At 37.2% G+C, this 12,212-nt stretch overlaps 1 protein-coding gene across 14 annotated transcripts in view; it reads left to right on the top strand.

The window, feature by feature from the left end:
• KLHL13 (kelch like family member 13) overlaps nt 1-12,212 on the top strand; it is an 84,581-nt gene that overhangs the window by 58,321 nt on the left and 14,048 nt on the right. For all 14 annotated transcript variants that reach the window (XM_055818044.1, XM_055818040.1, XM_055818048.1 and 11 more), the window contains 3 exons: nt 4,948-5,089; nt 6,620-6,752; nt 7,016-7,212. In XM_055818044.1, coding sequence (XP_055674019.1) covers nt 4,948-5,089; nt 6,620-6,752; nt 7,016-7,212 — 472 coding nt within the window. The remainder of the gene's footprint in view (nt 1-4,947; nt 5,090-6,619; nt 6,753-7,015; nt 7,213-12,212) is intronic.

Raw genomic sequence — 12,212 nt, 5'->3', positions numbered from 1 at the left:
GAGCACTAACGGACAGAAGTCTTGTAAATACTTTGATCACTCTGTGTGTTTTCAAATTGCTTATTTAGTGTTCTCCTGGAATACTAAGCTCCTTAATGTTTGTGTCAGTCTAGATCCCCAGTTGTGCCATTTCTCTGTGTGCAGGGGCCAGCAATTAAACCTAGAAGCTCATGAAGATCCATTGAGATGATTTCCAACCTTCTTTTCATTAACAGAAGTCAGCTGCTCTTGTTATCCCACCATATTTTGTCCTGCTTTGCAACAAGATTTAGGGATTTATATACCTGATAATATTTAAAATCCGTTGAACTTGTATCTTTCCAGTTAATTAAATATTAAATAATGTTACTGAACCATTCCAATTCGAACTCTGTTTCCTCTGCTGGGGTGGTGCATAGCTATGGTTTTCCTCTGCCTGTGCGATGAAAAAAAAAACCCCACCCAAACAAAAAAGCCTCAGAACATTCAAACCCCAGAAAGTCAGTGTAGCTTCACATTAGCTTGGCAGGACTCTGGAACTATTGTCATATTTTTTGTCATAGCTCAACATTTGGCTTAGAGTCTTCTTTCTAGTTCTAAAGTAACTGCTAATTGCATAGATTGTCAAAGAGTGTGTTCAGGTACCTTTTAGTAGATGAACAAGATTAAAAATATCTCCAGAGAGAAAATGGTTCTAGTGGGCAGTCACCTAAAGACAGAAAACTTAACATCTCTGTAAAAAGCAAAGCTATCTTCCTTCAGCACTGACAGGAATGCAGAAAATGGATATATAAGTAATATCTATATAATGCATACTCCGTATTTCATCGCTACTGAATTAACACTTGGAAGTACTTGGAGGTTTAACTCGGAGTAATGCGAGAAGCACATTTGGTTCCAGTAGCTAGGAAAAAACCTGTGCTGTGCATGAAAGAATCAACATAAGGTTGGGAGGAAAATTCTGACCGACAGCTTATTCTGTGATAGCAACTAATTAACCTCTGTCCCCTGAACGGCGAGTCGCTGCTTCCCAGAGGTTGCAGAGTCCAGCAGCTCCTCCGCCTTGCTGTTGTGGTGTTAATACTCATTTCATGCTACACTCCGACGTTCCGTTGTTCCTGACACTGTAATGCTCAACCCCCTCCAGTCCAGGTGTATACGTTGAAAGTGGTGTCAGCACCCACATCTAAAGCAACTTGTGAATTATCATCGCTACATGTTATTGTAGTTTTAGCAGTCTCCTCCAACTTCTTTTAACCCTGGTTAAAAATGCTGCTGCTGCACTTCTTGCTTAATGATTTCTATGATCAGAACAATGAAATTAATTAGAAAATGAAATAGCTTTCTTCTTTGGTAGTGTGTTTAATTGTGGTATGCTGTATTTACAATACAGTAAAAAAATATCAATATGTTTACATTCATTATTACCTAATTATAGTGCTTAGCAGACCTATGTTAATGAATGTAAATAATGCTTTTGGTAAGTGTCCAAACAAGACAGATGTACTTACTATGTTTTTGTTGGGAATTTGGTTGGATACAAAGCGTGTTACCCGTCTGTTCTGGCTGTGAATGGCAGAGTTATTTCTGAATATTCGCTTTACAGATCTCCAAACAGAAGTTTAAATAGAACTATATTTAAGTTACTTAAACTGATTAGTTTAAAATTTCTTTGCAGAGTACTTTTTAATTACTCTCATTGTATATGATACAGTGCTTGGGTTTTGCTGGTTCTTTGTCCGTTGGTATCAGTGCAACCCATAAGAGCTCTTGCGTTTTCGCATTGTCTTACAAAGTCAGGTTTCTCTTGTTGTGCGAAGATAAATCCTGAAACTGGTACAAAGCCAATGACAAATTCATAATTTCTGGTCTCTCCGGGAGTGCTCTTTCCTTCTCGATGAATGTCACAAGACTGGGATTCGGGGGATCAGTGTGCTGTTGCCCAGTCTTAATGCTGACTGTCATTGTAACTTCTGCCAAAACCAGCTCCTGAAGGTCACTTTCTGCATAATGGGAGAGGGTGCTTGGCCTTCCGAAACTGTAAAGCTGCAGGTAAAAAAGGTGGTGTAGTGAAAAAGAAAGTTAAACCGAAACAAGAAAATGTACCCCCACAAAAAACCAAAAACCTGCCAAACAAACAAAAGGAACCCAAACAAAAAAAAACAAAACAAAACCTTTTTTTTTAGTCGTTGTTTAGATATAAAGCAAAACCCAGAACAGGAATAACATAATCTTCTTATCTTTAAATACATGTATTCTCATAGAGTCATATGCTGCCACGTTAAGGTTTGAGACTAGAACTGTAGCATTTATATTCTGGTGTATTTTTATAATATGTAAGGTTGCAATTTTTAATGTCTAATTTGCATATGCAAGTTTCTGTACATATATAACAGCAAATTTGCAAGAGAGTGAAAATCTTCTGCAGAAGAGTGTCAGGTTGTGAGCGGCTGAGCTTGTATGTGTGATACAGGTATTGGACGACTCCCCATTATGTATTGAAAATCAGGCAGGGCAAGTAACTGTTTATAGCCACACTTGGCATGTCTAATGCCTACTTTTAAGCATTGCAAATTATTTTGAAATACATCATATCCTCTCTGTTGGCTGTGTAATTAGAACAAGGCGCCTCGTGCTGGAGAGGACCTCTTTGGACAAAGCTTGGGAAGGTGTACGTAACGTCCCGTTCAGAAAAACGCTTCTGTTATCACTGCCATTCTTGGAACAAATGAATCGTGGTCAAGGTCTTTGCCTTCATTTGTAAAACTTATGAATTATGCTGGCTGTTAAGAAACAAAGTAGCATCTTGTAGGTGGCAAACATGGTAAATAGCCCACTCCAAACAACCAAGAAGGCTGGTTTACTTGTACGTTTCTTTTCCTAAGGGTTTTGACTGATGCGTACATCTTCTGTTTTCCTCCGAGTTTAGGAAAAGTATTTTAAACCCCTTCGTATAATGGCTATCTGATCTGACATTTCAGTAAGATCTTTCAAGAGCAAATAGTCAGATTTATGCTAGTTGTCTCTGTGGTTCTTTCCCACCCACGCTTGCAAGTCTCCCCACATTATTTTATATTTCTTCTTAGAAAGACATGTACAAATTTAGAGGCTGAGTGTCTTTTGAAATTATGCTAGCCTTTTCCCTTGATATGATTGTATTAAAACTAAACCAACAAACAAAAACCCACACGTGTGCGCATGTGTGCACAAAATGAAAACAAACCCAGAACACCCTAGAACAAAGTGAACAACATAATTTTGGGTCATGAGCTAGCAGCTGCTTTGCTGCTGTCTTACATCGTTATATGCAGTTGTTGAATGCCAAAGATAAGTTTTGGAGAGCACTTTTTGAAGGTATACCCTGTCAAACTTTATTTAAATTGCACTCCGGATTTGCTCTATAAAATAGAGATAATTGTTTCAAAAATGACACAATTCTTGCATGCTGCAGTACATCCACATTTATTAATTCTTTCAAATGTCTTGAGTATTGGGTTGCTGCGTTAGAAGTCAAAGCTATTTTGATGTACCCTTGTTCCTACAATCTGTCATCATGTCTGTGTGCATAAAACCTCACTGTTTCAAACCCATGTACGCTGTTGAATGGTGAATTTGTTTTGAATATGTTTTTGTAGCTGACCTTATGTACTCATGGGTTTGAACAAGGCATATCGGCACTATCAGGGTAACACGTGAGTTTCAGAAACTGTTCTACATAGTCCATGTACCCAAAGAAGGTGGTGGTAAATTAGTTTTTAAAAATGAACAAAACTTTTTTTGGGGGAAAAAATATATTTTTCATCTGCAGATTCCCAATTTGTTTATGCATAGTGATTGCAATTAAAATTGGAGGGGAGGGGGAGGAATTTAAGCACATTGTTGTCACTTATTTAAAGTAATTTCTGAAACTGGCTTGGAGGCCAATGTTTTAAACTGCACATTTAAAATTTGGAAAACTTCTTGTGTCTGAGATTTGCAGCAATTATGTCAAACTGCTATGAATCTTGTTTCAAACATGGATTCTTTATTAATAATGAAGATGCCTTCATCTGAGGGTTAACAGCTTGTTTGCTAATTAATATTGTGTATATATGCATTATACCCCTATGCATGCTAATAGGTAGTACATTAGAGCACAGAAATTACAGGAACTAGTTATTGTTAATATTTCTGGAGACGAAATTTATTTACATTTTGTATTAATTACAGGTTAGGGTAGTTAGAATCTCATATGCATATCTTTTTATGTAAACTTAATTTACATTTCAGGATTAAAATGGAAAGCTAATAATAATGCAGTAATTCTTTAACAGTTCTACCTGAAATTAGCTCTTCCTATCTAGATTTGGACACTAATTGCTTGGAATCAAAACCATAAGTATTGACTTCATACTACCAAATATTAAATTACAATTATTAATTGGTCACCTGCAATAGCAAAATATTGGGTATCGTGTCCTTCTAGTTGTGTGTTTCTAAAGGTAGCTTGAAGTTACAGCTTGACTCTCCATCATGTATATTTTCTATTATATTCATACTTGAGCCAAGATAATGCAAGCCGTAAGAATGAGATTACTGAATTTTAATACTACACTGAAGAGTTTCAGTCTTTTAGCTTTCCTTGGCAATCTGGTAAGATACTTGATTTTGAAAACTGGATGAAACTCCTGCAAGTATCCTATGATACTGGAAGCACAGTGTCTTAATCGGGGAGGTAGGGGTGGAAGGAAAAAAAAAAATTTGCTGAAAATGAAGTTTTTGAAGTTACGCTATTCTAGAGACTGTTAATGCTTTGTTTTCTTTAGATTAGCTGAAGGGGATGACTAAGGACTGATTCTGTCACCTGCTGATTTTTAACCTGTAGCCTCTATGCTGTTACATTTCATCCCAGGAGACTGGTTTTAGTACACAAGAGCACTGAATGAAAATTAGTTTGGTCTTAAGGTTTCTTTGTTCTAATCTTCTTAGATCTCTGGTGGAAGAGGAGGATCCTCATATGAAAGTGTCTCTTGGTAGCAGCGATATGGGCGTCTCTGCCCATCTACAGTCTTCGAAGACAGGGACCACAAGATTTTTCACCAGCAATACTCACAGTTCTGTGGTATTACAGGTAACTAAATATTCTTGTGTCGTCATTGATCTGTATTGAGAATTCTGGCTGCTCTAAATAATGCCTCTGCTCAACAGACCTTATCAAGCTAGTAATTCCTAAAAAGCCTCAAAAAATGCACGTTAGTGTGCTGTGCTGACAATGCCCACAAGCATGCATGGCTTCTAACTTTTTCTGCCAGTTAACAGTTCAACTTTTAGCAACAACTTGGAAAAAAACCTCTGGCCTTTTCCTTGGGTTGTATTCTTGTCCACTCTCAATTTCTAAAAGGTAGTATCATTTAAACTGTGAAGTGACAGCTGTATAAAAGAAGTGCACTTGAATATAATCATGTAATTATGTTAGGCGAACACTTGTACCGGTGCCTGCGTGAAAGCTGCCTTAGGGATGTGATGAGGAGAGCTTCATGTTCCTTCTTCAGTGCCCTAAGATGGCAAAGCCCTGCCAGGTTTGGTAGATTGAAAATTTGGTAGAATGGAGAACTGGTAGGTTGTAAAGCCTTATTTGTATGAACTACAGATAAGTTGTTTGGATCGTTGAAATACATTAGTTTTATATAATCCTGTGTTTGGCTTCTGATTTATTAGAGCTCATACTCATTTTTTTCATTTGCACTCTGTTCTTTTCTGTGCAACAAATTTGAATGTTCATTTCTACTTACATTTGCAGTTTTAAAAATACAGCCTTGCTTTTTAAGGTACCTTAAGTTTTAAACCATGCGGGCTGATGCCAAGATTTCTGTAAGTGTTAAATGTATAAAGACAATATTTACATCCCTGTTAGTATTAGAAAAACATCAGACATGCCTGGTTGAAGGGAATTGGTTTATATTTGAGCTTCTGTTCCGCAGTGCATGAAGGAGGTGAGTATTTCACCCATCCTCCAGTATCCTCAGCTGGGCATATGTTTAGAGGAAAATCTTTCTCTAGGATGCTGTTGTGGATGACTTTTTTGTTACAGTTAGCCATTGTAAGTAAGTCAGAGAAGGTCAGATATAGAATGTTAGCTTATTTTGGAGTTCTTGCTGTGTAAACTTCGGTAATAAATTTGATAATTGTGAACCAGGTGACAGCTTTCCTTTCAGGCTGCAGTATTTTGCAGCTTCTTAGCACTTAAACTGGTGTGGAACAGAATTATATCTAGAATATACATTTGTCTGAAAAGGGTAGGTCCAAAAAAGTTATCAGTCTGACCTACCTGAAGCATTTGCTGGAGCTCAAGCTTACAAAACAAACTCCTTCCTTAAAATAACTTCATTAGTGGAAGAAAGCTACTTTCTAAGGCCCACTGTACTTCGAGTTCTTAAGCCATTACTGGAAAGTAATAATTATGCTGCTTGTTTTTCAATGGATAATTGTCATTGAATATGCTAGAGATAATGGTTGTAAGATGACAAATTATTTCTTAGTGACTTTTTGGAACTACAGTACATATGTACATGAAAGTAAATACTTATGTAAATAAGGGAAAAGAAATAATTTCCTATTCCCAAATCAAATGGATGCTTCGCATTGTGCTTTTTTCTTGCAGGGTTTTGACCAGCTGCGAGTGGAAGGTTTGCTTTGTGATGTGACGCTTGTTCCAGGAGATGGTGACGAAGTGTTTCCTGTGCACAGAGCGATGATGGCTTCTGCAAGTGATTACTTCAAGGCCATGTTCACAGGTGGTGTTTCTGTTAGTCATGCATACTGCTATCTCCAAATTGTCGTAGTTTGGTCACTCAGACACATGTCCAGTAAAACACTTGATTCACAGTTTGAATCGGCCCAGGACTACAAACAACTCCGTGTTGTTGTGCTCTCTCTGCTTTTGCATCTGTTTTTTCAAGTTAAATTTTAAAGCTCTATTTTAATTTTATATAAGTTTATGAAATTATTTCAACCCAATCAAAATGATCATACAAACTTACCTACCTGTCTCTTTCAGGAGGAATGAAGGAACAGGATTTAATGTGCATTAAGCTTCATGGTGTGAACAAAATAGGCCTAAAGAAGATCATTGATTTCATTTATACTGCAAAACTTTCCCTTAACATGGACAACCTTCAGGACACTCTGGAAGCTGCCAGTTTTTTGCAGATTTTACCTGTTTTGGATTTCTGTAAAGTGTTTCTTATCTCTGGGGTAAGACTTACGACTTGTTTCATGCTTACAACGATTAAGGCTTCTGTGTGTTGTTTTTCCTTTTATAACAACAATGACTATGTAATAGTCAACGTTAAGTCTAAAACTTGCCATTATTCATAATTTGGATTCACAGAGAAAAAGTTTGCTTTGTAGTTATCTTGAAAATCTTTTTTTCCCTATTATGTACAGTGTGAGTTTGATATAAATGTTATACCATGTTAAAATTCTTCTAATTCCTAAGTGTATTGCAGTGATGATAGCAGCAATGATAATCATAGTTCCCACATTCATTACTGGATTTTTTTAGTTCATGCCCTCGCACTCTGTATCTTTCCATAAGAAAGCTACTTGGCGAGTTAAACTGAAAACAAATAATAAAGAGCAAGCTGCTGTTGCTGTCTGTTAATACACTTTCTCGAAAACTTTTTGTTTAGAGGAATGAAGCCCACAATTGTAGTGATTGTCACAGAGACCATTACATCCTCTTTGTAAACCAGTGAACTTGGTCACAGTCCTTTAGAATAATGTATCCTCTAAAAGGATTACTAAAAGGGACGTTAGAGAAATGTTGGTTATTGAGAGAAGAGCTACAAGGATTTTGTGTCGATTGCCATATTTTGCTAGAACTAAAAATAGCTTTGAATGCCTACTGGGAAACATTTTTTCACAATCTCAAAAATAAGTGCTTTTGTAAGGAGGGGACAGCCTCTCCTACCAGTAGTGGTTGGTCAAGAGAGGAATACTTATGTAGCATGGTTGCTTTTGTGCAATTGGAACAAATAAAAAGTTTGCCCTGCAAAGCAGTACACAGTAGTTCCAACGTAGTACAGTCTATTTATGGTTTAGAGTTGCCCTGCTGATTTTTATTTATTATAGAGATTAAATTCTCACATCTTGAACCCGCTCTTGGCAGGGGGTCTGCTTTGATAACAACCTTTTTTGCTCCTCCTTTCTTTCCCTTCTGTTTTTCAGACTTGGTATCCGGTTTTGTTTTGAGGCTGTGCTTTGGAGAATGCCATGCTCCCTTCCAGTTGAATGTCAAATAGTTTTGCAGTTTTCTCTGTATTAAAAACACATTTCTGGTTTTTTGCAAAAACAAGAGAGCTGTTACAGATTCAGCTTGTGAAGTGGTAACTGGCTTCTTGTGTAAGGCTTTTCCTGGGTGGGAAAACTAATGTGAGATGTGACATGAAAACACTTCTTCTGGCTCCAACCTCTCGTTAAAAGCATTGAATTTATATTCCTCTGTTTAATCTTGTTTATTAAGGATAGCTTGGCTACACGTTCAGTCAGCTTGGGTTATTATTCAGAGGTTTTATTTGTTGAACATCCTTTCCTTCTTAAATCTTAGGTATCAGAGGTTTCAGCGTCGCACTGCATGACTGCACTCATTTTACTGTTAACTTACTGCAAACATTTTGTTTCATAGTTATTTCTATAGTAAAAACAGTGCAATCTCAGAATATGGGTGCAGTTATCTAACTTAAACACAGTGTATAAGCAATGCCAATATATGATGCTTCCATACTTTCCCTAGTCCTTGCCTTGTCTTGTATTTATATAACTCTTTGTCCCGCCAGCAATAAGGAGCACGTGCTTGGTGGGGTGGCAGAATGAGTGCTGTTATGAGCTGTCCTATCAAAGCAGTTCTGCCTAGAGAGATACTTGGGCATTATTTCTGATGTTACGTGGCGGTTTTCTGATGTTAATTGCTTATATACTTGACTAGAAATCTTACTTTACCTGTAACAAGGAAATTGATGTGTTTTACATGAATTATAATATTATTTGGGATTTGGCTTTTTGATAGTCTGTAATGAGAAGTAAAGAAGCAGGAATTCCTATTGCTCCTCATAGTACGAGCTCAGAGATGTGACCTCACAAATGGAGACGGGAACTGGGATTTATGTAAGCAAGAGGACTCCAAGCTGCTAATAACAGCAATCTGTTTCATAAGCAAAGTGTTAGAAGCTCTATAACGCTACTGTTTTGCTTTCAATTTTGGCATATAATTGACCAGTTCTCTGAGAATGTTGTGATAAGAGTATTAAGATTAAATGAAACATTAAATCCCACACTGCCTGTTTTATGTTGCTCAGGGTTGGTGGTGGTTTGTTTTTTTTTTACCTTCCAAAACGATGCAGTCTGCCTCTCTCCGGGGTTGATGTTGCTATAAATGCCAACTTGGAAAAAGGTCTCAGTGTTCTTTTGAATCAGGGGTATGGAGTGGCCTCCCTTTGATGGGTGGTGAGCCCCAGGGATGCTCTGTTGCCCTTTTCCCTTTCTGGGTAGGGCAGGGCAGCTGCTTGTTTATTTTTCTTTCTTGGGGAAAGAGCTTCTTTCATCTTAAATCTTGTTATTTCAAAGAATTTTTTTCATTGTTTAAAATGCTTGTTTTCTGAAGATTCCTTCACTTACAGTGACTCAGTCATTGTTTTTATTCAAGTGAGAAATGTCCTGTTTGATACTACATTTTGAAAGAATCCAGAAGACTTCATTCATTTTTTTAATTGAATTTCTTCTCTGAAATACTTCATTCATACCGATAATGTTGTCCCCTTAGATGATCATCATATAACTGTAGAGGAAGTACAAAACTAAGTTTGTGCTGTCAGTCTAGTTACGTTCTCAGCATCCTTGTATAAATATGAATGAACTTTTGAGTGCACTTACTTTGAACTGACTTGAATTTGTTGGAACAAGTACCAGAGGTGGTGAGCGAATGGGGTTTTTTTGCTTTTTTAATTACTGTGTCTTAGTTTTACAAAGATTATTCCCCATTATACTAGTTTTGCTCCATTTTTGAAGGAGCATTTCTGTAATTTAAATGAATTTTCTGAGGAAGTCTTGTGCTTATTTCTACTGAAATTAGCTGAGAGCAGCATCTGAGAGCTGATGTAACCATTCCCAGTCAAATACTTAATTGTATTTGAATTGTCTAGGGAGTCCATTATTAAAGAGATTATAGAAGTCAGTTTATGTAAAGCATAATGCAACTGTGTTACTTCATAAGAGGATATTGGAAATACTTACAAAGGAAAGTGTAAGTTTAAGGAAACAGCTTAATTTCTGGAAAAAAAGTGAGACCTTCATAGAATGGTTATATGTTGGAGCTGACTTCTAAGCGTTCTATTTGTTCTGTATTTACTCCTGTCAAATAGCCTATTGCTCTCATAACGTTTGCTCTACAGCCAGATTCCCTGCAAATACTGGAATGTAAGATGTTTTCAGTCTTACTTTTAAATATTTATAGCTATACAATAGACTAGGACTACTCCCAGGTTCACATCTAAATGAGCCATAATGTAATTAAAATGAATAAAAATGCCATGGCAATGTTTTCAAGTAGCGAGTGCTAGAGAACGCACAATAATGTTTTTGCAAAAGTATCAGCAGTGTACAAAATGGAGAAGGGTGGGAAACCTAGTCAAGTAAATGACAGCACTCGGGGGAAAATCACAGGGTAATGGGGAAGGGGATGTTATAGTGTCATTAAAGACAGCATTCCAAAACACTGAAAACGAACATCTTGGCTGTACCTGTCATATAGCTGCTTAAGAAAATTGTATTCCTTCTATAATACAGTGCTTTACATTTTTGTAACAACTACCAAGTTGTCAGATGTTGAGGTCTCAATATTTGGAAGGTCCTGTCTTGTCACAAGAACTTGGTTAACTGGGGATGGAGCAAGATGGTGTCAGTTCTGCGGGAGCGTGGGATCTAAAGCCGGGGCCAGCTCTGCCAGCCCCCAGAATCTCACCTGTTCTAATGTGGGTGTACGATTGATTCTGTTTTCTGAGCCGGTCAAATTTCCGTGCTGCTATTTCTAGACTTCTGTATACGGGAGCCCACAGAAAAACTGAGGATTTAATGCAAGCTCTTTTAAACTCAGACCCTTTGAAACACCATGTTAAGTGCTTCAATGTCTAACACTCATTGAAACAAAAGAAGGTCAGACGCCTAAATGTTTTGTGGTACTGGGCTTGAGGACCTGATTTTTCTGTGCATGTTATTTCTCCCGAGTTGTTCTCCAGGGTTCTCACACTTGCAGTCATTTTGCTCTGTGTCCAGTTTTATATTACTTTATAGTCAGTTAAGTTTTTACCAGAACTTGGGAAGAGATTGCTTCAAAGTTTCAAAGAATTGTCAGCTGCTTTCTCAAGAAAGTGCTTTGGCTTTTGCGTTTGGTTTTTCAGGCTGTGCTTGATTTGCCCTTTTTTTGAAAAGCTTTTTAGTATTTTCTGGAACTTTTACTTCTGCTTTGTAATGAGCAATTACAATAAATAGTGTGAATAAGCAGCTCTGCTCAATAGTCAAAGCCCAGGTAAAATGGGGTTTATTTAGAATTCCTGACTTTGTAAGAAGTTGCTTAGCTCTTTGACCCATTACAGCTTTTAGCTCTTTCTAGCTCTTTCTGTGTGAGTATCTTTACTAGTTACTGGATTCACTGTACGGCCAGTCTTACATTTTTGTTTCATATATCCATTCCTTCTGTTCACTTCAGTGGGATTTCCAGAAGTAGCAGTTCCTTCTGTTTGTTGACGAGCTCCTGGTTGACTTCCATTGAAAACCTTTTCTGAGCCTCTCATAAGTACCATAGCATAAGTCAAACTAGCTGGTTTTTTTGGAAATCAGTTGAGTAACTTACGTATTTAAGTGTTTAAATAGAGTTATTGTACTTCAATGCTACCCAATTTTGAATATTTCAGTAGAAGTAACTATCACTTCATTCTGAAGGGTTGCTTTTTGGCTCAGGACTTAAGAATCTCTAGAGTACATATTTTTATGACTGAAATCTTTGCAAAGAAATTTAGCCTCATACATTGATTGTTATCTTTAGCGCAGAGTACAACAGGTAATAGTACTTTGGCCAAGGAAAGTAAACTTTAAGGAAATGTTCGATATGGTACCCTGATTTGAAGTGAGTGGAATTTTTTTTAGTGAGCCAAAGTGCACAATTTCATAAGCATATTGGGGAGTACTTGCAATCGTAGCAT

This window comes from Falco peregrinus, chromosome 13, assembly GCF_023634155.1.
Source record: "Falco peregrinus isolate bFalPer1 chromosome 13, bFalPer1.pri, whole genome shotgun sequence".
NCBI classification, from domain to species: Eukaryota; Metazoa; Chordata; class Aves; order Falconiformes; family Falconidae; genus Falco; species Falco peregrinus.
The sequence above is the reverse complement of the archived record's forward strand: the minus strand, read 5'-3'. Positions and strand labels throughout refer to the sequence as shown.